At 43.4% G+C, this 24304-nt stretch overlaps 1 protein-coding gene across 3 annotated transcripts; it reads left to right on the top strand.

Annotated features, from left to right (window-relative positions):
- Positions 1-857: 857 nt before the first annotated feature.
- LOC147606438 (kinesin-like protein KIN-5C) lies at positions 858-22078 on the top strand. Of its 3 annotated transcripts, XM_086792209.1 has the most exons (24): positions 858-1073; positions 1287-1416; positions 1593-1751; positions 1918-2252; positions 2416-2554; positions 3087-3184; positions 3278-3434; positions 3520-3589; positions 3757-3833; positions 3925-3978; positions 4466-4546; positions 4654-4765; positions 4870-4956; positions 5054-5229; positions 5348-5509; positions 5597-5704; positions 5848-6006; positions 6132-6215; positions 6326-6531; positions 20723-20824; positions 20949-21058; positions 21130-21278; positions 21405-21518; positions 21549-22078. In XM_086792209.1, the coding sequence occupies exons 1-24, from the start codon at positions 1015-1017 to the stop codon at positions 21639-21641; spliced, it is 3021 nt and encodes a 1006-aa protein (XP_086648335.1). In that variant the 5' UTR covers positions 858-1014; the 3' UTR covers positions 21642-22078. The 3 variants fall into 3 exon arrangements, with proteins under 3 accessions (XP_086648335.1, XP_086648334.1, XP_086648333.1); XM_086792208.1 differs by having other exon boundaries at positions 6138-6215; positions 21405-22078; XM_086792207.1 differs by having other exon boundaries at positions 21405-22078.
- The last annotated feature ends 2226 nt before the right edge of the window (positions 22079-24304 follow it).

The following is a 24304-nucleotide window of genomic DNA, read 5'->3' as shown; positions in this document are numbered from 1 at the left end:
CTTTGCTGCCTGCCGTTGTTCATAAACAGCCTGCTGGAAGTTTAATCCTGTGACCTGGTGCTGTTACCCACACGATCAGAGAGAGAGAGAGAGAGGAGAGAGAGAGAGAGAGAGAGAGACCAAGGCCAGCACAATCTTTGTGAGGTTAATGGAAGGAAAACAGACTGTGAATGCCTGCAGCATTGCCCTTCTGTTGTAAGATAGCCAGGTAGTCTGTCTGTGTTTTTTTCTATTTTCGTTCGTAAGGATATCATTCCATCAGGCTGTACCTGGAATTGATGCGTCGTCTTTGGAAGAGGTAGATGTCAGCCTAGCTACATGCAGGCCACAAACGAGGCCTGGTAAAGGTGAGCAGACATGGCGCGGACTCATCAGAGGCTTTGTCTGGCGATGGCGAGAGAGAAAGAGAACCTAAGGTTAGGGTTAAGGGTTCCGTACGTCACCAGGGCAAGTGCGAACGAGGGGGGGATGACCATGTCGATCAGGAATTTGCGAGGGGGCTGCTGGGCTATGGCGACGAGGTGAGGGTTTGCAGGAGAGTTTATATAACGCCAGAAGGTTGGGGAGGGGGGATGGCGATGGCGATGAGGCTAGGGTTTATGGGCTTTGGAGAAGAGGTCGAGGGTTCACCTGTGGCCATGGTGGGTAGGGTTTGCATGTTCCATGGCGGAGAGGGATGGCGATGGGGATGAGGTTAGGGTTTATGGGCTTTGGCGGAGAGGTCGGGGGTTTCAAGGAGGCTCACCTGTGGCCATGGTGTGTAGGGTTTGCAGGTTCCTAGGCGGGTTTAGAGAGAGAGAGAGAGAGAGAGAGAGAGGGGGTGCACAAAAAGAGGAAAGTTTTGAAAGCGGGAACTTGCAAAAGAAACTTTGAAAAACTCGCGGGTGTTACTACCCCATTTCTGTTCTTCCCCCCATCACTATCACATAGTGCTGCTCTCTTCATTCTTTCTTAGCCCCTGTCATCCTTGCTCGCTTTAAGACTGTCAATCGAGCTGCTGCCTCTGCTTGCGCCATGGCTTCTCGCCACGAGAAGGAAAAAGGCGTAAACGTTCAAGTCCTTCTACGCTGCAGGTCTGCTCTCCCTCTACCTCCACTGCTTCCTCTCCCTCTCCCCCTCTCTGGTAAGGTTTTTGGCTTCTGCGACATGCGTTTTCCTGCAGGTCTCCTCTGTGCCTTTGTGTTTGTTTTCCTGCAGATAGCTCACCCTTTTGGCTTATGTCAAGCTTCTGTTTCTTCTTCTCCTCCTCAGCTTCTGTTTTCTTCGTTTTCTTATTCTTTCTACAGACCCTTCAACGATGATGAGCTGCGTTCCAATGCCCCACAGGTCATCACCTGCCATGATCTGCAGCGCGAGGTTTCTGTTTCTCAGAACATTGCAGGCAAGCAGCATGACCGAACCTTCACCTTTGATAAGGTGAGGCCCGTTTGTTCGAATTGCTGTCTTAACCGTTCTGGAATTGGATGCATTAGGTTGAGACTCGTAGTTATGCATCTCATGCAAGACCACGCATGCCCATGCAGGAAGCCTGAAACATTTTACATATTCTCTTTGCCTGTTCAATTGATCACTGATGGCATTCTGGACGACAGGTTTTTGGGCCACAGTCGCAGCAAAAGGACCTATACGATCAAGCTATAGTGCCAATTGTGAATGAAGTGCTGGAAGGGTTTAACTGCACCATTTTTGCCTATGGACAGACTGGGACAGGAAAGACTTACACCATGGAAGGTGCAGGTAGGAAGTCTAGGGTAAGTCTCAATTCGCTTCTCTCAGTAGTCCTATGGTACCTTGTGGAAGCTCCTTCCATCAATTCTCGCTTGGCAAGCTCTGTTTGGCAACACAAGAAAGTGTACAAATGCAGCCTCTTTCTCTTTATTGGTATTTTGATCTTTGTTATTCGATGCTGTCCCTCAGAATGGAGAGCTTCCACCTGATGCTGGTGTGATTCCTAGAGCCATCAAACAAATTTTTGATACTCTGGAGCTTCAGAATGCAGAGTACTCTGTAAAGGTCACCTTTTTAGAGCTCTATAACGAGGAAACCACTGATTTGCTAGTACCAGAGGACATCTGTAAAGTCCAGGATGACAAGAGAAGGCCACTGACTCTGATGGAAGATGGAAAGGGAGGTGTGATTGTTCGTGGTTTGGAGGAGGTGATTGTCACAAACTCTACTGAGATCTTCAACTTGCTTGATAGGGGCTCAGCCAAGAGGCGCACTGCGGAGACACTTCTGAACAAGCAGTCGAGGTACTCTTAGCAGATTTTTCACTCAGTTCCATCCATTCAAATATATCCTATATGGCAGTTTTATGGTCATCCTCCATGGTATTTATGATGTGTTTTATGTAGGGTAAGATTGCATGCCTTTCTTCAAGTTCTTCATGATGATTTACATTTTGTGTTTTGCCAGCCGATCACACTCGATATTCTCAATAACCATTCACATCAAAGAAGCAACAGCAGAAGGGGAGGAATTGATGAAATGTGGAAAACTTAATCTGGTGGACCTTGCTGGTTCTGAAAACATCTGTCGTTCTGGTGCCAGAGAGGTTGGCACTTAGCTTTCCCCTAGATGTATGATTGTTTTACGTGCATGTATACATGCACATACATACATACATGGATACAGACATACATATACATACTGTTAGAATTTGTGCATCTCTGTGTTTTGGGGCTATACCTATTATTGGGTATTTTATATATTTTCTCCTATTTATTTTGTCCACGGCCTGTCGGCCAGGTCCCTATTGCACTATATAAGGTGTTTCCCATTATTCTCTCCATCATCCACTTCCCTTGCACATTGTTCACAACACTCAGTTGCTGGCTATTGCCATTGTAAAGTTTTAGTGCTGTTATAAAAGGTGATCTTGTCCAACTCGCTCAATCTCCTTTGCACTCTCTCATAAGTTTACTGTTTATGCTTCTGCCTGTGCTATCTCCTTCACATGCATATGTACATACATATATGTGAATCCATGTGTGTGTGCGTGTGAGTGGCTCATGGAACAGGAAGAGGATTGATGTTTTGATTTTTGCAGGGTCAAGCAAGAGAATTGATGTTTTGATTTTTTGCAGGGTCGAGCAAGAGAAGCAGGTGAAATCAATAAAAGCCTACTCACGCTAGGTCGTGTAATAACAAGCCTGGTAGAACATCTTGGACATGTTCCCTACAGGTGCTACATACATGTGGCTTTGTTGAAATGTTCCCCCCCATCTGCTTAGCTCAGGATGGTCCCTAACATATTTGGGTGTTTTTGTGTTAAAAGGGATAGTAAGTTGACAAGGCTTTTGAGAGACTCTCTTGGCGGTAGAACCAAAACATGCATAATTGCAACTGTCTCTCCATCTGTTCATTGTCTTGAAGAAACTATGAGTACCTTGGATTATGCCCAAAGAGCCAAGAGCATTAAGAACAAGCCAGAGGTGTGGATCTTCTGTTATATGCTGCCTCTTTTGTTTGTCTTTCCAAATGCTTGATGGAGTTGATGACTCAGTTTGGCTGTTTCAGGTAAACCAAAAACTGATGAAGACAACTCTTATCAAAGAACTTTATGGTGAGATCGAGAGACTTAAGGCAGGTAAATGTAGTTTTCTTAGCCCAGACAAGCCATTTCATTTCTTCGTTGTTGTAAAGTCGCGTCATCAGTTGTTGTCTTGGGTGATGACCTGGAAGCTACATAGACAATTGCAATGTTAAAAAAAATTGTATAATGATGGAGCTTCTGGGGGACAAATATACTTGCAGAGTTACATGCTGCACGTGAAAAAAATGGGGTCTACATTCCTCGAGATCGCTTTTATCAAGAGGAAGCAGATAGAAAGGTTCGACTTGAATGGTTTTTGCGTACTGTTTTCTCCATTGAATGACCTAAGTCTCCTTGAGAATGGGTATTTACAGTCCTGTATTGAGCAGGCCATGGCCGTGAAGATCGAGCATGTGGAGGATGATTTGGAATCCACCCGAAAGGTATGGCACCTTTTAAACTACTTAATATCATGTGAACAATATGGTCCATCACTAACAAGGTGGGACCATGCTTGTACGCTCATGATTTGCAAGGACGTACTGCCATAGTAGTTGCTAGAAATGGGAGTGGAGAAATTGGAACGGCTGAAGGTTGGGAAACAGGAATGGCTCACATGTGGGGAATGGGAACAGGGAACATTTAAGGGGAATTGAAAAAAATTGGGAGATTTAGAGTTGTTAATCTGGGTGGACATTGGGTAAATTGGGGAAATTGAGGATTTGGGGATGGGAAAATTGGGAGAAATTTTGAAGTCAAAACAGGGAACTTAGGAAATATTGAGGATCAGGGAAAATCAGGGGAAAGTTCTCAAAGAAATTACTGAAAATTGGGAGAGAAATTGCAAGAGAGGCGGACTTGGCAAACATAAAGTGGATGTTTGTAGATAAAATTCAAATCTGGAGGTGGTCCTGTTTGTCAATGTTGCAGCTACTGGAGGAAATGCAATCACGATATGAGTTGGAGCATGAGCTTTGCAATGAAATCACTGCCCAGTTGGACCTAAAGCAGGTGTGGAGTACTGGACCTCTTCCAAGTAGTTTTTTGGGCATATTCCTCGTTCTGAGGTATATTTCTTGCAATCTGGGAGATAACCTTGACTATTCCCAACATTGCAGAAAGATCTTGAAGACACAAGACAAACCCTTATGGAAGCCAAGGAAGATATCAGACAAGCAAACGATAAGATCAATGAGAAGGATTTCATAATCTTAAGTCAGCAGCAATCAGGTACCAGGATCTGCTTACATGATATACATAATATACATATGTGATTACAGGGCCTAGATAAAAGCCTTTCTGAATCATGGGATTTCATTGCTTCTGTTGAGCAGAAGCGGCTCTACTTGAGAAGACTGACTTTGTACGCTCTAACTTTGAGCAAACTGTCCAAGATGTGACTGGTCTCTTCACAAAACTCGGTAAAAAGAAGCAATCATTTCTTATGAGTGTAGGCAAGTTTTGGTGTGGTCGAGATGCTATGGTTATTTTGAATGGTTTGTTTTTGTGGTTATGAAGAGCGGAAGAAGCAAGTTGAAGCTGGGAACATCAAAGTTGTCCAGAACTTCCAGTCTGAGCTTACCAAATGCTTGGACATCCTCCGCAAGGACATGTCTACTTCCATAAAACAGCAGCAAGAACATCTTGTGTCCTTCGAGGAGCAGATCCAAGCATTTATGTCTACCAAAATAAATGTATGTATCCCTCTAACCAATGATTAAGGCTTGCATCTTTCAATGGAAAGTGATGGATAGACAGAAGTGAAGGGTTTCTTGTAGGCCATGTCCCTTGAATTCAATGTCTCCAGTGCAGTCTGCAGAAGAGCTGAAGACGAAAGTGGAAGACTTAAAGCTGCTGTACTTTGCCCGTCTTCAAGGTCTGTACGAGTTGGCCCAATCTCATGAAAACAGTGCAAACTCGATGCTTGACAAAGTGAATTGCACAACTTCTGATCATGCTATCATGCTGCAAAATGTAAGGGGCAATTCTGTAATATATGTGCTTTTTCTCACATCTTTGTCACACCCTCGATCTTCATTCCGACCTCTTTCTTTCAAGCAGTTACTACGAGATGCCGTATTAGAGGCAGAATTGGTCCTACAAGATCTGGAAGGTACCCTCTTGAAGCAGCAAAATGAAATAGCAGCTTTTGCCCAGCAACAAAGAGAGGTGCCCCAAATCAGTGTGAAGTTGCTCTATCCAGTTTTGTTAACGTGGAAGCTAGCAAGAATCCATATACTTGAAGGAGAAAGTTGTACTCAATAATGTGCTTTTCGAAAGTTTGTAATGAGCTGCTCTTCTTCATTGTACAGGGAGCACATAATAGTATGTTGGCTACCAAGGAGATTTCCAAAGCAACATTGGATGCTTTTGATCAACTTGGGAGACACACTGCTGAGCTAAGTCATTGCATTGATGAAAATAATCTGGCCCAGGAACATAGTTTGGCAGAATTTGAGAAGACATTTGAGGTACACTTTTCTCCCTTATCCTTAGTTTACTGGGATAGATCATGACATGGTAATTGGTAGGATGCAAAATTTGAGGATTTTAATGCACGATGATTAAGGTTGTGAGAAGAACTTTTGGTTTATAGGAACAGGCTAGTCAAGAAGAACAGCAAATGCTTGAAGACATCACTGCACTTTTTGCAAAGACAAAAGCTCGAAAGTCTGCTTTGGTTGGTGCTGTCTTATTCTGTTCTTCTTTGAGCTTTTTAAGAGACTTAAGGTTAGAAAAGTAGCATTTTTGTGCAGTTAAACTTTCCTACTGACTCCTTTCATGCTTTAGGTACATGCTATGCTTACCACTCTAAGAGGGCAGGCTACATCTGAAAGATATGTCTTGCAAGATGGCATGAACAAGGTAAAAAATCTGGCATGTGAGACCCAAACCCAATGGAAATCCTTCTTGAATCACAGAGAAGTCATTAGTGCTGAAGAGTTTGGACAGCTGGCTGCAAGACATTGCCAGATGGAAACACTTGTACAAAACTGGTATGTATTGAAGTGCTGTTTGTTTCTTGTTTCTTGGGTGTACTGTGGATGTGCATGCAAATCGAGAGATTAGATAATAGTCTTCTGAGGCTGAATGGGGTCTACAAGGCCCAACTATTCAAGTACATGCTGTATTGTCAGCATTTGTGATGTCTTGTCCAGTAAGTATTTCTCGGTGATGTAACAGTTCCTTGAAAAATTCAGGGGGGCAGGGGTAGCAATAGGCTTTGCATGGTCCGTAAATGCGTTTCAAAAATCTTTTGTAAATTACAAACAGTAAGGAAACGTTTTGTATAAGCTGAGAGATAAACTTAGGACAAACATGTGCCTGTCTCTTCTTTCACAATAGATAGAGGATGCCAAAGCAAGCCTTGATTGCAAAGCACTCATTCATCATTGGAAGATAGATTGATCATTATTAGAGTTCAAATAAAAAACTCACAAGTGGGTAAGCTGATCTTCAATTCCACGGAGTGCCCATAAAATTGGGCATACAATTTGTGCAAATAGATGTTGGGATTTATGTACGGCAAACAAAGTACATTCAAAAGCTATTGCATAAATTTGGGTTTCAAGATTGTAAGTCCATCTCTACTCTGATGGAGCCAGGGCTCAACTTGAGCATGTATGATGTTGGAGAGTCTTTTGATACGAGTGTTATAGCCAAGCAGTGGGTTGTCTCATATAAGTGCCTCATATACTTATGCAACACACGCCTGGATATTCAGTTTGGGGTTTTCGAGTGTAGCAAATTTATGCACAATCTAGGTACAAAGCATTGGCAAGCAGTGAAGTGGATCTTCCGTTATCTTCAGGGCTCCTTGGATCTTGTTTTGGTATATCCCAAGGGGGTAACTTCTAGTTACATGCTTATAGTGATTCAGACTAGGTGATTACGATACACAACAATCCACCAATTCGAATTGTTTCTTTTTGGGGCATTCATGCATATCATGGTTGAGCAAAAAGCAATCCATTGTTGCGACATCTACTTGTGAAGCTGAGTATAGGGCAGCCTTTACAACCACAATAGATTGTGTATGGTTAAGGAGATTGGTTGATTTTCGTGAGCGTTAGTAGACACCTATCACCATACTCATTGATAGTTAGAGTGCTATAGTTGATGCACGAAACCTTGTGTTTCATGCACGTACTAACCATGCATGTACTAAGTACATAGAGACTCGTTATCATTATGTCAAGGAGAGGATACATGCAGGGGAGATCTCATTATCTTTATTCTTTGTAGATCTATTCATGAAGGCGTTGCCTCGAGAAGTTTGAAGCTTTCCGCAAAGCTTTAGGTTTACTCTTCTATAGAGAGTGATCTGTGCTGACCTTGTACATGTTCACATCGCCATTGTAGGAGAGATTTATTGACATATATGCTATGAGTAGTGCCACATGTGAACATGGGCTAACCAAGGGTACTTTTCTTCCTTTGGGTTTTTTTTCATGGATATCTAGGGTAAAAGAAAATCACCACTTTTATTGTATTTTGATATTATGGAGTTGACTCCAACTCCACTCATTCCAATGTAATCATCTCTCTGCATCTTATCATCTTGTGTGTCTTCTTCTTTGTGTGTGGATTGCTATGTCAAAATCCTAGTTCAGCTTGTAGTGAACATGGGTCACTTCTCAAAACAGGGTTGTTTCTCGTATCGGTACAAATCTATTCGTGCCGTATGGTTTCGTACGGTACAATTTTTTTTCCACTCTCCCTTTTCACCTTGAGAAAAAAAATCCAAATGCTCAGAAATTTTGCTCAACGAAGATCCCAAATGCTCACAATACTTCGCAACTTTCGTGTCCACTTAGTATTCCATATGGGATTGTTGAGACCTAAAAAATCTAGCAAGGTAGATTGGTAGTGTACACTTGATTGGTAGGATGAGAATCTTGTCACATCACTTGGAGATCCTTGGTATAGGTAGGCTAGATGGTCAGATTCTCAAGTTATGTATGGGGGAGAAGATTTGGACAAGGTCATTTTGATCTACAGAGGAGTCCCTAAACCTATCACCCTAGATGCACTGTCCATATTTGTGCAAGGACGGTCCCTTAGTCATAAAGGCTACAGTGGGAGACCTTTGGTATCGCATTTTCCATGCAAGCTCTTTTTTGGAGACAATTGGGAGATCCAACATGGAGACACATCTCCATGTTCTGGTTTCTCAAGCACTGTAGACTCCTTCTCTCCCAACCTTCCCTCGCACTTAAGCTTGAAGCTTCATAGTTTGTAAGTGTAAAAAAAAATCATATTTTATCGTACGGTATTCTAAAATTTTATATCGTATCAAAAATTGTCATACGATATTGTATTTTCGTACCGTGACTCCTATGTCTTAGGAGGTCACCCATCCTAGTAGTGTTCACATCATTGCGCACTTAACCTCCACTGCTCTAATCTCTTCCAAGCAACAAAAATTGGTGAAGGAGGGATGAGAATGGTCCTCTTCTATTACTTATAGATGATCCCATTGCTTGGAACTGTATGCATGCGAAATGTAGGCGGCTAAGCCATGACTTTCCAACATCCTTCCTTGACGGCCAAGACATAGGGTATCAAGAGGCTTTGATGATACGAGGGTCAGAGGCTTTTGGCACTATTAGTGATGTCACGGTTGGTATCCTAAGAATTTATCCACATAGTCTTCTTTTTGGCCCGTGATTACACTCGGCATATCAGTAAGGTTTTCCATTTGCTCATACATGCATTCGGCCTTCGTTTAGCTCTGTCGAGAGGAATTGGCAAGCTGACCAGCTGGGCTAATAACATTTCAACATGTCCTCCTTGGCTTTGGTACCAACTTGGAATCCTAGGATTAGTAGGCTAGGCTATGGTGGATTGAAAAGATCCATGGTGTGTGGAGTGCGTAGAGAGAGGTGGAGAGTGAAAGAGATTCATAATGCTAAGAGAATCTTGCACGACATGATAATTGATTGATATATTTAAAGCCTTCACCAAATACATGCTTTTATAGACATAAAGTCTTATCTTTTGACTCAATCAAACTTGGACTAGTTCTTTCCAAGTTTGACTCAATCAAACTTGGACTAGTTCTTTCCAAGGAAGCATCCTACAGGCCTTGCATAATATCAAATATATTCTAAGAGATTGTACACACACACACACACATACACACACTGGTAGTTATATACTACGGCTATATATTTGTCCTTTGACATTAGAGTCCATACAATGATAAATAGCAAGAGAGCATGTGTTTTTTCCAACATCTCCTCTACAACAGATATTCTAATGACTAGGGATTGATACAATGCTAGATACGTAGATATTCTATCAAGTGATACATATATGGATACATTAGAGTAGTGCCACATGTGAACATGGGCTAACCAAGAACACTTTTCTTCCTTTGGATTTTTCTCCTTGGATATTTGGTGTGAAAGGACATTGCCACTTTTATTGTATTTTGATATTATGGAGTTGACTCTCCAACTCCACTCATTCTAATGTAATCATTTCTTTGCATGTTATCATCTTGTGTGTGCCTTCTTCTCTTTGTGTGTGGGTGGTTGTGTGACGTGTCAAAACTCTAGTTTAGCTACAGCCAACATATACTACCACCGGCGAGAATCGAGAATCCTACCGGTAATTCTGGGTCATGGAAATGGGCTTGCAACTTTTGCGGGAAGGGTTACATAAATAGTGTGATGAGGCTCCTTGCAGATGTGTGCAAGCTTGGGAGGGAAGTTGCACCGTGCAAGGAGAAGCTTTTGTGTTCGGTGTCTCTGCGTCTGTGAGTCCTTTCTTCGCTCCATTTGGCTCTGGCTTTGGCTTTGTCTCAATCAATCAAAGAGGCCAAGGGAGGAGAGCTCTCTAGCAATGAGGCAAACCACCATCAGTGCAAACATAAACAACCTCACACATGTGAAGACGAAGATGAAGGCCGCAAATGAGGAGATTGTGTGCATGGTCATCGATTGCCATCTCTCCTTCCATGTGCTCAAGGTCCCATAATGGCACAAGTTGGTAAAGGCCATTGCGGAGGTGAGGCCATCCCAGGGTGATTGGCATGGTATGAGATGCGCACCACTGCGCTTGATGATGAGAGGCAAAGGATCGGCGAAAAACTTACACCAATGTGCGAAGGATGAGCAAAGTATGATTACTCTAACCCCTTTGATGGATGGAGTGATTGAAAGATGAGGGGTATCATGAATATCTTTGTTTCATGCGCTCTCGGATTATACTTCTTACGCGTCGTGGGTATTGGAAAGACGGAGCAAAGAAAATCGGGTGACTTTATCTATCGTCATATCCAACAAGCCATCAGAGGTGAAATTTAAATGACCAGTCTATGTGCATTGCAATTTAGGTTTTAACTCTTGGAGCTTCTAGTATCATGGACTTCCCGGTTCATAGATGCTTAGGACATAGTTGTCAGGTATGAAACGAAGGCACAAAAAAATGGTATCGGTATGAAACTTCTAATTTTTAAAAAATAAGTTCTATTGAGGTACGGTGCACTTTAAAATGCAAATGAAAAATAGATATTTGTACACTTTTAGAGATGCAAAGTCTAGAGGAGTTGTCATAAACTAGAAACAAGTTAAAACACTAGTACAAAGGGTCATGAATGGAGAACATTTACGTGCGGCATGTTAAAAATGAGAGCCATGGTCCGCGGCTTGCAATAGTAAATACAAAAAAGTGTGTAGTGACTCACAACACTAAGTACAAAAGTATCTAGACTCTAGACTCTAGTCTTTCTTGTCATAGTAATCAGTAGGGAAAGGAATGCCCTTGCTAGAGGTGCTTTCATCATTAGAGACCAATCCAAAATTATCCTCGCTACTAAGAACATTGCCCTCATCATCGTGCTCGGGCTCTTTGATGTCTACAATAGGAGCATTCTCTTCTTCGGCAATAGTTGCTAAAGAGCTTCTCAAAGTCGAGCCACGTCTCACATATATCGTTATCAAGTCGATCGAAGTAGGGCACCGAACAATGCTTTCTTCTACTCGTGTGCCATCTCTAGCTGCACAACCTCTACGAGTATGAGAAACTCGACGGTCAGTCTCCTCTAGCTTCCTATAAAGCTCGACATATATAGTCTCCTTATTTGGATCTCGTCCTTTGTGGATTGACAACTTGAACTCATCGACATTCACGTGAAAGCAAACATTTATAAATTACTAGTCACGACTCATCACTCATGACATGCTATATCATGAATTGAACTTTGAACTTTGGAGACTTCTACGTGTTTGGAGATCTCCATGTCATGCATCTTTTTCACCATGCGCATGTTAGCGTGGCAATATACAAGCTGTTCTAATTGCATGGTGCTCAGACGATTACATATCTTTGTGTATGAGTGAGTAGGAACTCTAGTTCCTTTCACATGTCTCCAAAGAGAAATCCTATAAGAAAATAAGAGAGTTAGGATGTAAGAACCAGTTACTACTCTAAAGTATAAAGTTAAAAGTCTTGAAAGTTGACTCTTGAATGTTTAATAGTCATTTGTGACAAGGCTCTCAAAGTCACTTTTTGTATGTGAGCCATTTGATAACCAAATGACTCTCCCAAAAAAGTGTTTGGATCGACTCTCTATTTGAGCAAAGTGGGTTCGTGAAAGCTGCTCTCCTCTAATCATTGTATCGAATGAGCTTTTGGAGAAACTCTCTTTGCTCATGGTGGATGAAGAGTATCTTTGGCAAGTAGGCATCTCGATCGAAAAGTAGCTCCTCATTGATGCAGAGCCTTAGTACTTTGTAGGTGAGATGCAACAAGGCCGCAAGACTATGGATAAGCCAGTGTATCCACCGCTACCTCCTATCCACAAGCGTCACAAGAAAATCACGTCGTGGAGTGGGTGTAGGCTCGGTGGGATCCTTAGAATGCAAAATACCACTAGGTTAATAAGTATTAAGTATTAAGAAAAAAGAAAGAGATTTAAAAACGAAAGAAAAGAAAGAGCAAGAAGGAGAATTTAGATGGCCTATGGGACCTGGGTTTACTTAATTCCCTCCATAGGAATGTCGAGGTCTTGCGTCGGCTAGGATCTCTCGCATGAAGTGGGTGAGAAGTCCCAATGTGAAATCCTTCATGTCGGTCATAAAACCCTATACAAGGGAGTCATCACAATGACAATGACACGCACCTCAAGCCAAAAGAACTGGTCCGCACTAGTTCTCGTCTCTTCTCTTAGCCATCATGCGCCAAAATCCGAGGAAACTACAATCATCTGAAGCTTCAGTTGCACATCATATAGTTGCTCCAAGAGAAGCCACATGTAGGCAAACCGCGTGGAAGAGGGCTTCTTAAGCTCCAAGTTGCTTTGCTCGCGAAACATAGAGAGCATCTTCACCTTCTTTGTGAAGAAATTCACAATTGATAGACCATGTGCGATCACCCTCTTCACCCACTCTAGCTTTCCCATATACTCCATGAGTAGGTCTAGACAATGAGAGGTGCAAGGAGTCCATACAGTGGATGGAAACTCTGCCTCTACCAAGCACCCCATTTTGCGGCAATTGGACGCATTGCCTATGATGACTTGAATGACGTTTTCTTGCTCGACCTACATGTAACACAATGCCGAATGCAATGAGTCATGACATTCCTTAGAAGCTTGAACATAGATTTTGGAGAGTGGTCCAAACTTGCCTCGGAAGAGGCAATGAAACCTTTCCTTGATCTCATGAGTCATAGTATATTGGACATCGACATATGTAGTGCTCCTTTGTCTCAGTCTCTGTGTGACAAAGTTGACACATCCTATCCTTTGGTGCAGTCGTCCTTGGTCCATATTTGGCTTTTTCCATTGTCAATTGGTGGGATAAGGTGTGGATATTGCTAATCACACATCTCGCTCCAAATGATAGATGTGTGTCCATGTAGCATGGGGGTGTGATAAAGCTATCCTCCTTCAAGTGAAGAAGGCGATCTCTGTAGAAGGCCATCTTCGTGCCCTCCAAGGGTGAGTGCCAGGTCCTTTGAGTATCCAATCTAACAATGTCCTTCCTATCAAAGTCATGCAATAGCAGCACGCACACCATCCCAAGGCACTGAGCAACATTGGTGGTTGGGCTCTCATCTTCCAGCCATTGCTCCCCACAAGAAACCCCACAAGAACTTGGTCGGAGAAGATATCTATGACAAGGTGTCACCACACCCTATATATGGCTTTTTGACTTTCCATGCTCTCGCATATGGGATAATCCACCACAACTTCTAGTCATGGGACAACTCAAGAGTAGCTACCCGAATTGCGACCTCCAACACCCTCCTTCAATTCGAGCACCTTGATCAAACAGAGGTTAGGATCGCGTAGGACCACATAGGCCGATATCAAAGTCACACAGCAACAGCACGCATACCACCCTAGGGCACTGAGCAATGTCGGTGATTGGGCTCCCATCTCCTAGCAATTGCTTCGTCCAAAAACTCGGCCAAAAGAGTGAGAGATCAAAGTGGTCAATTTGTATAATGCACTATCGTGGACTCCCTGAGCCAAGATGTTACTAGTCTCCTTATCAACGAATAGTAATCTCGTGAGACAAGACAAGATCACTCCGCACCTTGAGTTGTAAGGGCATTCATTGACAAAAGGTTAAATGATAAATCTAGAATGTAAAGAATGTTAGAAAAGTACCTCTTGTCATTGGAGGAGCGGAAGATGGGGATGGTGCCACGTTCATGAATTGGCACGGAAGAAGAATCACCCAAGGTGATAGTGCGTATCTTGGTAGTAAAGCAGTCATACCAATCCCGATGAGGTGTCATGTGAGCAGTAGCACTGCTATCCACAATCCAAGACTTGGACTGAGAAGTCACAAGCGCCAATGTACTAGTATCGGCTACTATGAGAATATCATCAGCCTTCTTGGTTTGGGACACCGCAGAGAGGTAGAGTCCTTTCCTTCTTCATCTTGCTTCTTTAAACATTGGGGATGCTTATATGACCCTTCTTGCCACAATTGTGACACTCCACGTCCTTGTTTTTAGAAGATTTATCTTGGTCTTTGTGGTTGTCCTTGGAGCTCTTGTCAGAACCCCCTTTCCCTTTCTTCTATGGATTCTTTCCATTATCTTGAGTAGTCAAAGCTCCATCACAACCACCAGAGGTGTCGGTCTTCTCCTCAAAGCGAGACTCAATCTGTATAATGGAGTGAGCACATCCTCCCAAGTAATTGGAACAGCCCGAGGAGAAGATTCAAGAAACAAGAGACTGAAAATAAGCATCAAACCTCTTTGGAAGCTTGGAGAGAAGCCCACTAGCCATTTTGTGAGTAGAGATATTCTTGCCACATACAACAAGCTCATCCCGGAGATCTTTCATCTTCGTGATGAAAGCAAATAAAGAAGGAAAAGCGGAAACCGAAAGATTCATAAGTTGCTTTTTCAAAGCCAAAATCTATCTTGGAGACTTAATCTCGTAAAGATCTGCAAGGGCCCTCCAAACTTAATGTGCCGCATTTGTTGTACACACATGAGAGAACAAAATCCTAACAATTCAATATGAGAAAGGAGAAAACACGATGATCATTTGCCTCCCAAGCATCAACTTGTGCTTGAATCACACCAATTGTCGAGAGGGTGGGAGGGGTGGCATACTAGCTAGTCCCAAAGATCCACTACATGCAAGGTCGACTTCACCTTCACCTTCCACAAAGTATAGTTGGAGGCATCCAACTTGGCAGACTCAGAAAGCATAGTCGAGGTAGCCATCACTATACTCGGGCTCAAATCTCAAAAAAAAAAAGTACAACTCAAAAGAAAGAAGTGTCCACCACACAGGTACCAAGATGCCTCAAAGCAACCAGCCACACCAAACCCCCTCCGCAAGTGATATATGTCCACTGGAAAAGAAAACGCAGCCAACAAAGGGGCTGCTGTCCTGAAAAAACAGGCGGACCAGCAGCAGCAAATTTGAGAAAAAAATGCAGCAAGGAGAGGCTGAAAACAGGGCTGAAGACGAGGCAGAAAACGCACAAGCCTAGAGGTTTGATACCATGATAGAGTGCATAGAGCAAAAGCAAAGGGAGCACTAGAATGTGCTGAACTGAGAGTGCAAGAGAGAGAGAGATAGGAAGGATGAATATATTGTAGTGAAATCCCGAGCAAGAGACCTAGTAGTTGTTAGAAGTCATCTCTTGTCTATACATATACACCAGGGCCTCTGTTGTGGGTGTGCCCGCCCTTATTAGGTGTTTTCTCATTTTTCCCCACTCCATATTTTTTCCCTATTTTTCTTGGCTTGGGTGGTTGCCCTGTGTTGGCAGGAGGACACATGGGTTGGCCGACTGACTCTTCAGGTCCACGACCTCACATGTTGGCCGACTGGTGGTCTTTGCTGGTTGTGGAGTTTTTAGGCCTTGTCGGCTGCCTTTCTACAGGCCGATTGCATGGTTGGGGCCATATAAAATGGCCCCATAGCCCCTTGCCATTGTTGTCTTGTATTCGGGATCTTCTTGTGTATATAGAGCAGAGTTACACGCCTCTCTCTCTCTCTCTCTCTCTCTCTCTCTCTCTCCTTCTCTTGTGTTGTCTATTTTCTGCACTCTACTTGCTCTTGTGTTCTCAGATTTTGTCTTCATCTCCGTTGCATATTCTGACATGGTATCAGAGTCCTAGGCTCTTGATAGTTCTTGGGAATTTTGTGAGCAAGAGGGGGATTGTTGCGTTGCTGATTGGTGGATTGTTTTGGACTGTTTGAGAAGAGGAGAGAGGAGAAGCAAGAGGAAGGCAGGCTGATTTGTTGGACAGCCACTTGCAGGTGTAAGTTCTTCTTTGTTCCCATCCACCCACCCTTTTCAGCTACATCCCCGCAATGGCAGATCTGCTTGTGATGGTTGAGAGACATGTGAAGATCCCGACACTCCCCACGATCTCGGTGGACCGTCAGTTGGACGAGAACAACTACGGCATATGGAAGGTTATGATGGAATTTGTTATGGAGTCATACGACCTTGCTGATTTCATCGTTGTTGGGGTTTCACGTCCGGAGGTAGAGGAAGGGGAGTTACCGTCGATTCATAAGGATCGGGAGGCCCAGGCACAATTGTGGGATTGTGTCAATGCCAGGGTGCGTTCATTCATCTTTCTCAACTGCACATCGTAGGTAATCAATCATATAAAGTAGATGATGTTGGCCAGAGGTATATGGTAGCATTTGGCTTCTCTTTATAACAAGGTATCGCCCATGAAGAGGATTTCCTTGGAAGTATAGATGTGGGTTATGAACCCTGCAAAGTCATCGACAATGCGGGAGCACATTAACAAGCTGCAAGCTCTTCAACAGGAAGTTCTTCAGGCTGGGAAGGAGATATCATCAAAGAATATGGCCATAACGTTGCTGTAGCATTTGCTCTCTTAGTACTCAGCATTTTATTGATGCTGAGCTCATGTTTGCAGATGACTCTTTGGGAGGTAGGATTGTATATCTTGTGGTTTTTACACCATGCGAAGGATCTTGGACTCTTTTACACAGGAGGGGGATTGATGGATGGAGTCCAACTCCAAGGTTGGAGTGACTCAGATTGGGGAGGAGATCTAGACACGAGGAGATCTACTTCAGGCTTAGGAGCAGCTTTATGGAGCAATAAGAGGTAGCTATCTCTTGTCTTGTCGACAGAGGTAGAGTACCGGGCTGCTTGTGGTGCGGCTTGTTAGGTGGTGAAGTTGCAGAGGTTACTTGGCAGGATTGGGTTTCCATTGATGGAACCCACGGTCATCCAAAGGCACTTTGTTCGTGAAAAGAGTGTATCTACATGTACATTGTCTCTGAATGCCATTCTTCCGTAAAAAATCTGAGAACTCATTGGAGTAGTGCTCTCCTCCTCCATCTGACCTTAGGCACTTCACATGCTTTCATGAGTTGTTGAGCGGAAAAATAGGCACATTGCAGAGACATCACGGGCATTGATGAGACAGAGAAGAATATGCCACATAGCTATTAGGCTGAAGTTGTTTCTACAATAGTTTATATCATGAACATGACCCCTACTGCAACCATACATGATGTAACGCTAGAGGAGAAATTCAGTGTGGCAAGAAACTTGATTTGTCTCACTTGAAATTTTTTGGATGCATTGCCTATGTGCATGTGTCAAAATGAGTTGCGTACAAAGCTGGATCCAAAGGTAGAAAAATGTGTATTTATTGGATATTCCCTTGAGCAAAAGGGATATAGATGTTATAACCCTACTACACATGAGTTGAGGTTAAGTAGAGATATTGTGTTTGATGAAATGAGTAGCTAGTATGTTGTTGAAAAAGATGATGTTGGGGTTGATGTAATTGGAAAGGCGTTGCTCCGACGGCACTCCAGCTCCCTGGGGATGGTTCCACAGCAACCAAGAGTTGAGAGGGGGTGTTAGAAGTCATCTCCTGTCTATACATATACACCAGGGCCTTTGTTGTGGGTGTGCCCGCCCTTATTAGGTGTTTTCTCATTTTTTCCCACTCCATATTTTTTCCCCATTTTTCTTGGCTTGGGTGGTTGCCATGTGTTGGCAGGAGGACACATGGGCTGGCCGATTGACTCTTTAGGTCCACGACCTCTCACACATGCTGGCCGATTGGTGGTCTTTGCTGGTCGTGGAGTTTTCAGGCCCTGTCGGTTGCCTTTCTACAGGCCGACTGCATGGTTGGGGCCATATAAAATGGCCCCATAGCCCCTTGCCATTGTTGTCTTGTATTCGGGATCTTCTTGTGTATATAGAGCAGAGTTACACGCCTCTCTCTCTCTCTCTCTCTCTCCTTTTCTTGTGCTGTCTATTTTCTGCACTCTACTTGCTCTTGTGTTCTCAAATTTTGTCTTCATCTCTGTTGCATATTTTGACAATAGTCTCATAAGTGAAGGATACAAAAAGGGAGCAAGTGTGTGAAAACATGAACCGCACAACAACATGAATGAACATATGAATGGGAGAGGCCAGCCCACCTACATATAGGTAAGGGGCTGGCCAACTGGAGTTGGCCGACTAGACATCAGCACCCGACCTAGGAAAAATGCTAGGGAAAAGGGGAAAAATAAGGGTTGCCAGCCCACAAGCAAGGGCCATAAAAGGGAACAAGTATGGGCTAAATATGGGCAGCATACAGGGATGAAATGCTAACACCACGGGCTCCCCACTATAAGTAAACTGCTATGCATATCTGCCTATCCACTGTGGGGTAGTGTTAAAACTCATAACCTTGGTCTTCCAAAGGTTCACAGTGAGGTCCCCCGTCCTTTCAGAAGGCCTGTAATGCATCTAGGTGAGTCGGATATAAGGACAATGTCATTTGCATATAGTAGGACCGGGATCAAGACTCTTGGCAGTCATGCTCTTGGTCCTCCCTGTCTATCCATGTAGTCAGATATCTCATCAATGTATAGCCCTTGTTGATAGCCCTTGTTGAACATGTGAGTGGAGAGAGAGAGAGAGAGAGAAAAATGAAATGATATATTAACGTCTCTAAGAGGCCATAATGGCCTATGAGACCAAAACTGAGAGTACATTTGAAGTTGGTGTCTCATCAAAGAGAACAACTAAATGAGACTAAAAAGTACAATAAACTGATTGTCCTACAGTTATAAGAACAGAACTGTAAGACTTCGAGATGATACTTAGTAGAAAAATAGTGGAAAATACTGAAAAATGTATATTAGGTAGATCCATGTATGTTGATCAGTTTGAAGTGTTGCCCTCTCCTTAGATCAAGTATCTCCGCCATGGGGCTGTCTAGAATGGAGAGGTCGTAGAAGCGAGGTAGGTGCCTCTGATGCCGAGCAATAATGGCTCTGATCTGGCGATGGTGAGGATGCCATGGTCGGGATCCTAGGGGGCGTGGCTGACGAGCACGACATAAGATAATTGCTCTATCAGTGGTGACTCCCTGGGGGTGTGGTCGGTGCCTTGATGGCCCAATGGAGGAGGTATCAGGAGGTGTGTGGGCTGGGTTGCTGGTGCCGAAGAAATCTGTCAGGGTCCTTTGTCTAGGTACACCATGGCTCGGCCTCTTGTCTACCAAGAGGGTCTCTTTGCGTCTCTTGAGCTCGTAGAAACAATCCTAAGCATCTCTGATCCTCAAACTCCATGACCTTGTGTAACGGCCCAAAACCCTCTCGGAAGAGGCAGTGATATCTCCCTCGGAATATATTGTACATCGGCAAATGTAGTGTTTCTCTGTCTCTACCTCCTGGTAGCATAGTTGACAAATGCGGTCATCCAAGATCTGATGCACATATCGCCCTGTCTGAATCCGCAGCTGGTGTGATGAGGTCCGGATCTGTCCAATGGCACAACGTAAAATCATCTAGTGAGGTGTAGAAAGTGGCTCTTTAATGAGCCATTTTCGTGCCTAAGGGGGCTAGTCCATGTCCTCTCTGTGTCCACTCTGATGATATCCATCTTGATCACGCGGTTTTGCTCTGAGCGGGTGAGATAAAAAAATGGACAATCCAGACTGTACTAAAAGGGTGGTAGTGCCTCTATCCGCAAACCATGTAGATCAAACCATGATCTCATCTGAGCATACCAGCAATGAGTATCTCCATCCTCTGCCAATATATGGATGAGGTCAATGCCAATCGGGAGTACCTCTATTGAGGGAGCTCCCATAGCCGCTGTAAAAAGGTAACTGCTTGGAATAGGGCCTCGGTTACTACTGGTGGGGCACCCAACTCAGCCCGAACAATCTCATGTGGTACTGTCAATTTGCTCCGAATCATGCGGGCAATCATCATAATCAGTGGTCTCTCCATTTGCCTCCATCCCTCATCTGTCCCTCTCTGAGATCTGTGATGTATACTGGGCCCCCAAACTGGAGCTCCGTACAGGAGGGTCGGTGTGACAAGCGTATCAAATAGCCACAATTTGGTGCGTGGCTCCTGAAACTGTATGTGTGCACACTGCCTCTCAAGTGCCCCCAAGGCTGCATGCCCTCGAGCTAATCTAGCTGCTGCTGCCTCCTTCAGGGAGAAACGCGGTCCTGTGAAAGTAACTCCCAAGTAGACATATGACCTGACACTCTCTACCGGCTCCCCTCGGAAAGTGAACTGAGGCTCTGATCTCGTCACCCATGCCTGAGATTTCTATGTAATTTTGTTTACGAATGATTGGTGCAATCTCAAAGTTCAGAGTTTTTACCTAAACTTGAAAGAAAGGGGTCATATAATTATTTGCATGGAGATGACTAGGTCCTAAATTCCTTTTTAACTATTTGCAGCATGAAGGGGACAAATGATGCTTCAAAGCAATGGGAAAAAGCCCAATACTCAGTAGAACAGTGCACGAAAAGTCACGTCCCAGTGATTGAAGCAATGGTCAGGTTTGTATTCGAATCCCTGAACATCAAGAGCTTGCTGTTAATGCGCACCTATCATGGTCTCAAAGCTCGCTAAGTTAATTAATTTATGGCTGTGTTTGTTACTGTGGTATACATGAGAGTGCAGGGAGGCCAAGGAGATCAATTCTAGGTTAAGAACAGACTTCAAAAATGAAAGTTTGGCAGCTCAAGAGGAAGTGGAGGCGTGCAACGCTTCTTTCTGTGCACACATGCAAGGTGGTTTTTTAAAATGTTTGCTCTTGAAGACGAGAAATATCTTATGTCTGACACCAGTAATGTGTCTGCAGACACCGCCAATCTTGACAATGAAGCAGAGCATGGGCTGCAGTGTTGCATCTCGAACCAGTTGCAGGTGCTTGCTACCCTTAGGAGCTGCCACCACACTAAAGTGGAAGAGTTGCAGAGATTCTCAGACTGTTGCTTTGAAGACATCAAAGTATGTTGCTTAGTGTATTCTACTGATCTTCATAATGCAAAAGATTTCTCTCAGCAAGTTCGGAATATAAAGCCTTAATATTTTCTTTTCCAAAGACTAAAAAGCTTCTTGGTGGCTGCTTCTTAGGAGGACCAACCCACTACCTTGACACCAAAGAGGCGAGAAATCCATGTTCCCAGCAAGGCCTCCATAGAGGAGCTGTGTGCTCCCACAGCAGAGATCATCCTTAAGAAATACAAGGAACAGATGGGCATTGTTGCTAAAGAAAAGAATGCAGTCATGGACCACGAGAATCTCACAACCAAGCCTTCACATCTCAATGGAGCTCCCGTAACTCGAATACCTCTTGCTAGACTCAACTAAGAAGACCAGACAAGCTATCTGCTGCAAGGTGTCACTGCCTTACTGGTAATTCTTACCTGCTTGTATTTTTAGTGATATATTGAATAAAACAGGTGATCGAAGATATGCATTGACCATCATGGGACTCCACCTCCAATGAAGTTGAGGGATAATTTGCTAATCCACTATGATGCATAGATCATAGTGCTCCACCGCTATAGAAGTTGAGGGATGGTATTGGAGTGGACCCAGTGTGAATGCACTTCACATTGTATGAATGTGATACTTGTATATGTAGTAGTACTGAAACCTTATATAGCTCTAAAGGTTACACATTTTTCAACAACCTTGAAGATAGGAATCTTTGTTGATTCTCTATTATATGTGAAGGGTTTTTCTATTGTTACCTTGGTCAATGGGCCTGTTTTAAAAATCTATAATTTGAAGTGTTTGTTGAAGAGAACATTTCTGGACATTTTTTTGGCTTGCCTTGAAAGGTGGACATTATGATATCTTTTTGGTCAACCTTTTGGCGCATGTGTTCATGTAGTATAAGAATTGCAATTTTATTTCAGAAGTTTGGCTCTTCGTCACCAATCCTTAGGAGTTTAGTTTAATACAACCATTAGAATTGTTTTCCAGCTCAAGTTGACAAGTAAAACTAAATGAAATAAATGGAAGTTTAGGTTGCCTAATTTTCTTGATCAATTCTTTTGTCTAGCATACCTCTACCATGAAAATTGAATGCCCCTTGAGCTTGATGAATCAAGAATGTTGAAGTGTGCAAGCTCAAGTATAAGAGCATGTAAACAAAGTTTGAAACCTTAGGTTGTAATATTTGGGAAGAGAGAGCATGCGATTGTGAAAAGCATACTGTAGGATTTTTTTTCAGAAAAGCTATTTGCTTTTGTAAACATTCTAGGGCTTGAGGCCTAACATAATAATAAGTTCAAGTTTTTGGACTTTATAAAGCCTTAAAGCTAGTGAGCTCTATTCAGCGCACAAAGCTAGGAGCAGTAATGGGCGAAGGCGCAGGTTGCAGGTTGTTGCAGGGAAGCCGATTGCAGAGAGCTAGTAGCAGTAATGGGCGAAGGCGCATAGCACACACGTCAAGCATTTGCAGGTTGTGTTGCAGAGAAGTCAATTGCAGAGAGCTGGTAGCAGTAATGGGCGAAGACGCATAGCACAACAGAGCACGTCTTTGAGCGCACAAAGCTAGTAGCAGTAATGGGCGAAGGCGCAGGTTGCAGGTTGTGTTGCAGCAGAGAAGCCGATTGCAGAGAGCTAGTAGCAGTAATGGGCGAAGGCGCATAGCACACATGTCAAGCAGGTTGCAGGTTGTGTTGCAGAGAAGCCAATTGCAGAGAGCTAGTAGCAGTAATGGGCGAAGGCGTATAGCACAACCGTCCGTCATCAGAGCACGTCAAGCAGGTTGCAGGTTGTGTTGCAGAGAGCAGCCACACATCGACGCCAGCTCGTGGGCCTGCTTGAAGAGCCCCTTGCACCTTTTTGTGAAGGTTTCTTCCAGTCTTGGTCCCGCACGCACAACGTCTTAGGCATAGCCTCCTCCCCTTCGAGAGAAACTCTCCGACAGGAGAAACTCTCGCTTTTGCATAAAGAAAATTATCTGATTCGATAAACGTTCCAAGTGGAGCAGGAACCACGGCACCACCTTCTTCAAAGAACGTAGCAGGAATAGCACGGTGGCGTAAGAGCGGCGTCGAACGATAGCAACAGCAGTGCAATCAGCGAGTTAAGCGCAATCAACAGCGAGTGGCAGAAGGAGGCCTCACAAGCGCAAAAATAAAGCAGAGAAAAGCAAAAGTAGGGGATCTTCCAGCAATTTTTTGTGCTTTCACCCTGTAGCAAACTGCTTTTATCCTCGCCAAACTCTTCTCATCCATCCTTTCTTAAACCTTTCACTTCCAAAGGCTTGACACACAGGAGTGCACGTCAGGATACACACATACATTCCATAATGGAAAAATTATTCCCTATGAATTTGAAGCACTTTGAGGACGAGACAATGAGTGTCATTACTTGATTCAGATGTATGTCCAAGCAAAGATAAAGAGCTCATTGGATGTGAGAAATTGCAAGAAAACAAAGTTGAGCTTATGAACAAATAGAAGTGGTGGAACTTCAAAAATCAATTGATGAAGAGAAACAGACTTGTTTCATGGGAAAAGACACTTGAAAAATAAAGGCAAAGACTTGTTGCATGATAATGCAACACTCTCGACAAAACGAACAAGAGTTGCAAGTTTGGCAAAAGCAATTTGAGGAGCAAGTCAAAGTACGACAAGAAGAGTTGCAAAAGCAACAAAAGAGGCTTGGGGCACAAGCACTAAAGATGAAAGAATTTAAATTAGAAGGGCATGCTATTAATTTCGAAGAAAGAATATAGATTTGTATGCAACTAGCAGAAAAGATGCAAGTGCACGATGATGTCCACATGAAGATTAATCTTGGAATAACCAGGATAAAGAAGACCTTCACAATGATGAACATTGACATTGATAAGAAGAGGAAGACTTCGGCACATGAGGATTAATCTTGGAATAATCAAGATAAAGAAGACCTTCACAGTGATGAACATTGACATTGATAAGAGGAAGACTTCGGCACATAAAGTAATGATTTGTTAGCATTGTAAGAAAACTGAACACATGAAGAGGTTTTGT

This window comes from Cibotium barometz, chromosome 57 (genome assembly GCF_041138505.1).
Source record: "Cibotium barometz isolate CiBa-2024 chromosome 57, ASM4113850v1, whole genome shotgun sequence".
Taxonomy (NCBI): Eukaryota; Viridiplantae; Streptophyta; class Polypodiopsida; order Cyatheales; family Cibotiaceae; genus Cibotium; species Cibotium barometz.
Note: the sequence above shows the minus strand (reverse complement) of the source record. Positions and strands in the feature narration are given on the sequence as shown.

Coding starts and splice junctions, on each gene's coding strand:
- LOC147606438 (XM_086792207.1), top strand. CDS start 1,015: ATGGCTTCTCGCCACGAGAAGGAAAAAGGCGTAAACGTTCAAGTCCTT. Junction 2,253..2,415: donor CTTCTGAACAAGCAGTCGAG/GTACTCTTAGCA, acceptor GTGTTTTGCCAG/CCGATCACACTCGATATTCT. Junction 20,825..20,948: donor GTGATTGAAGCAATGGTCAG/GTTTGTATTCGA, acceptor ATGAGAGTGCAG/GGAGGCCAAGGAGATCAATT.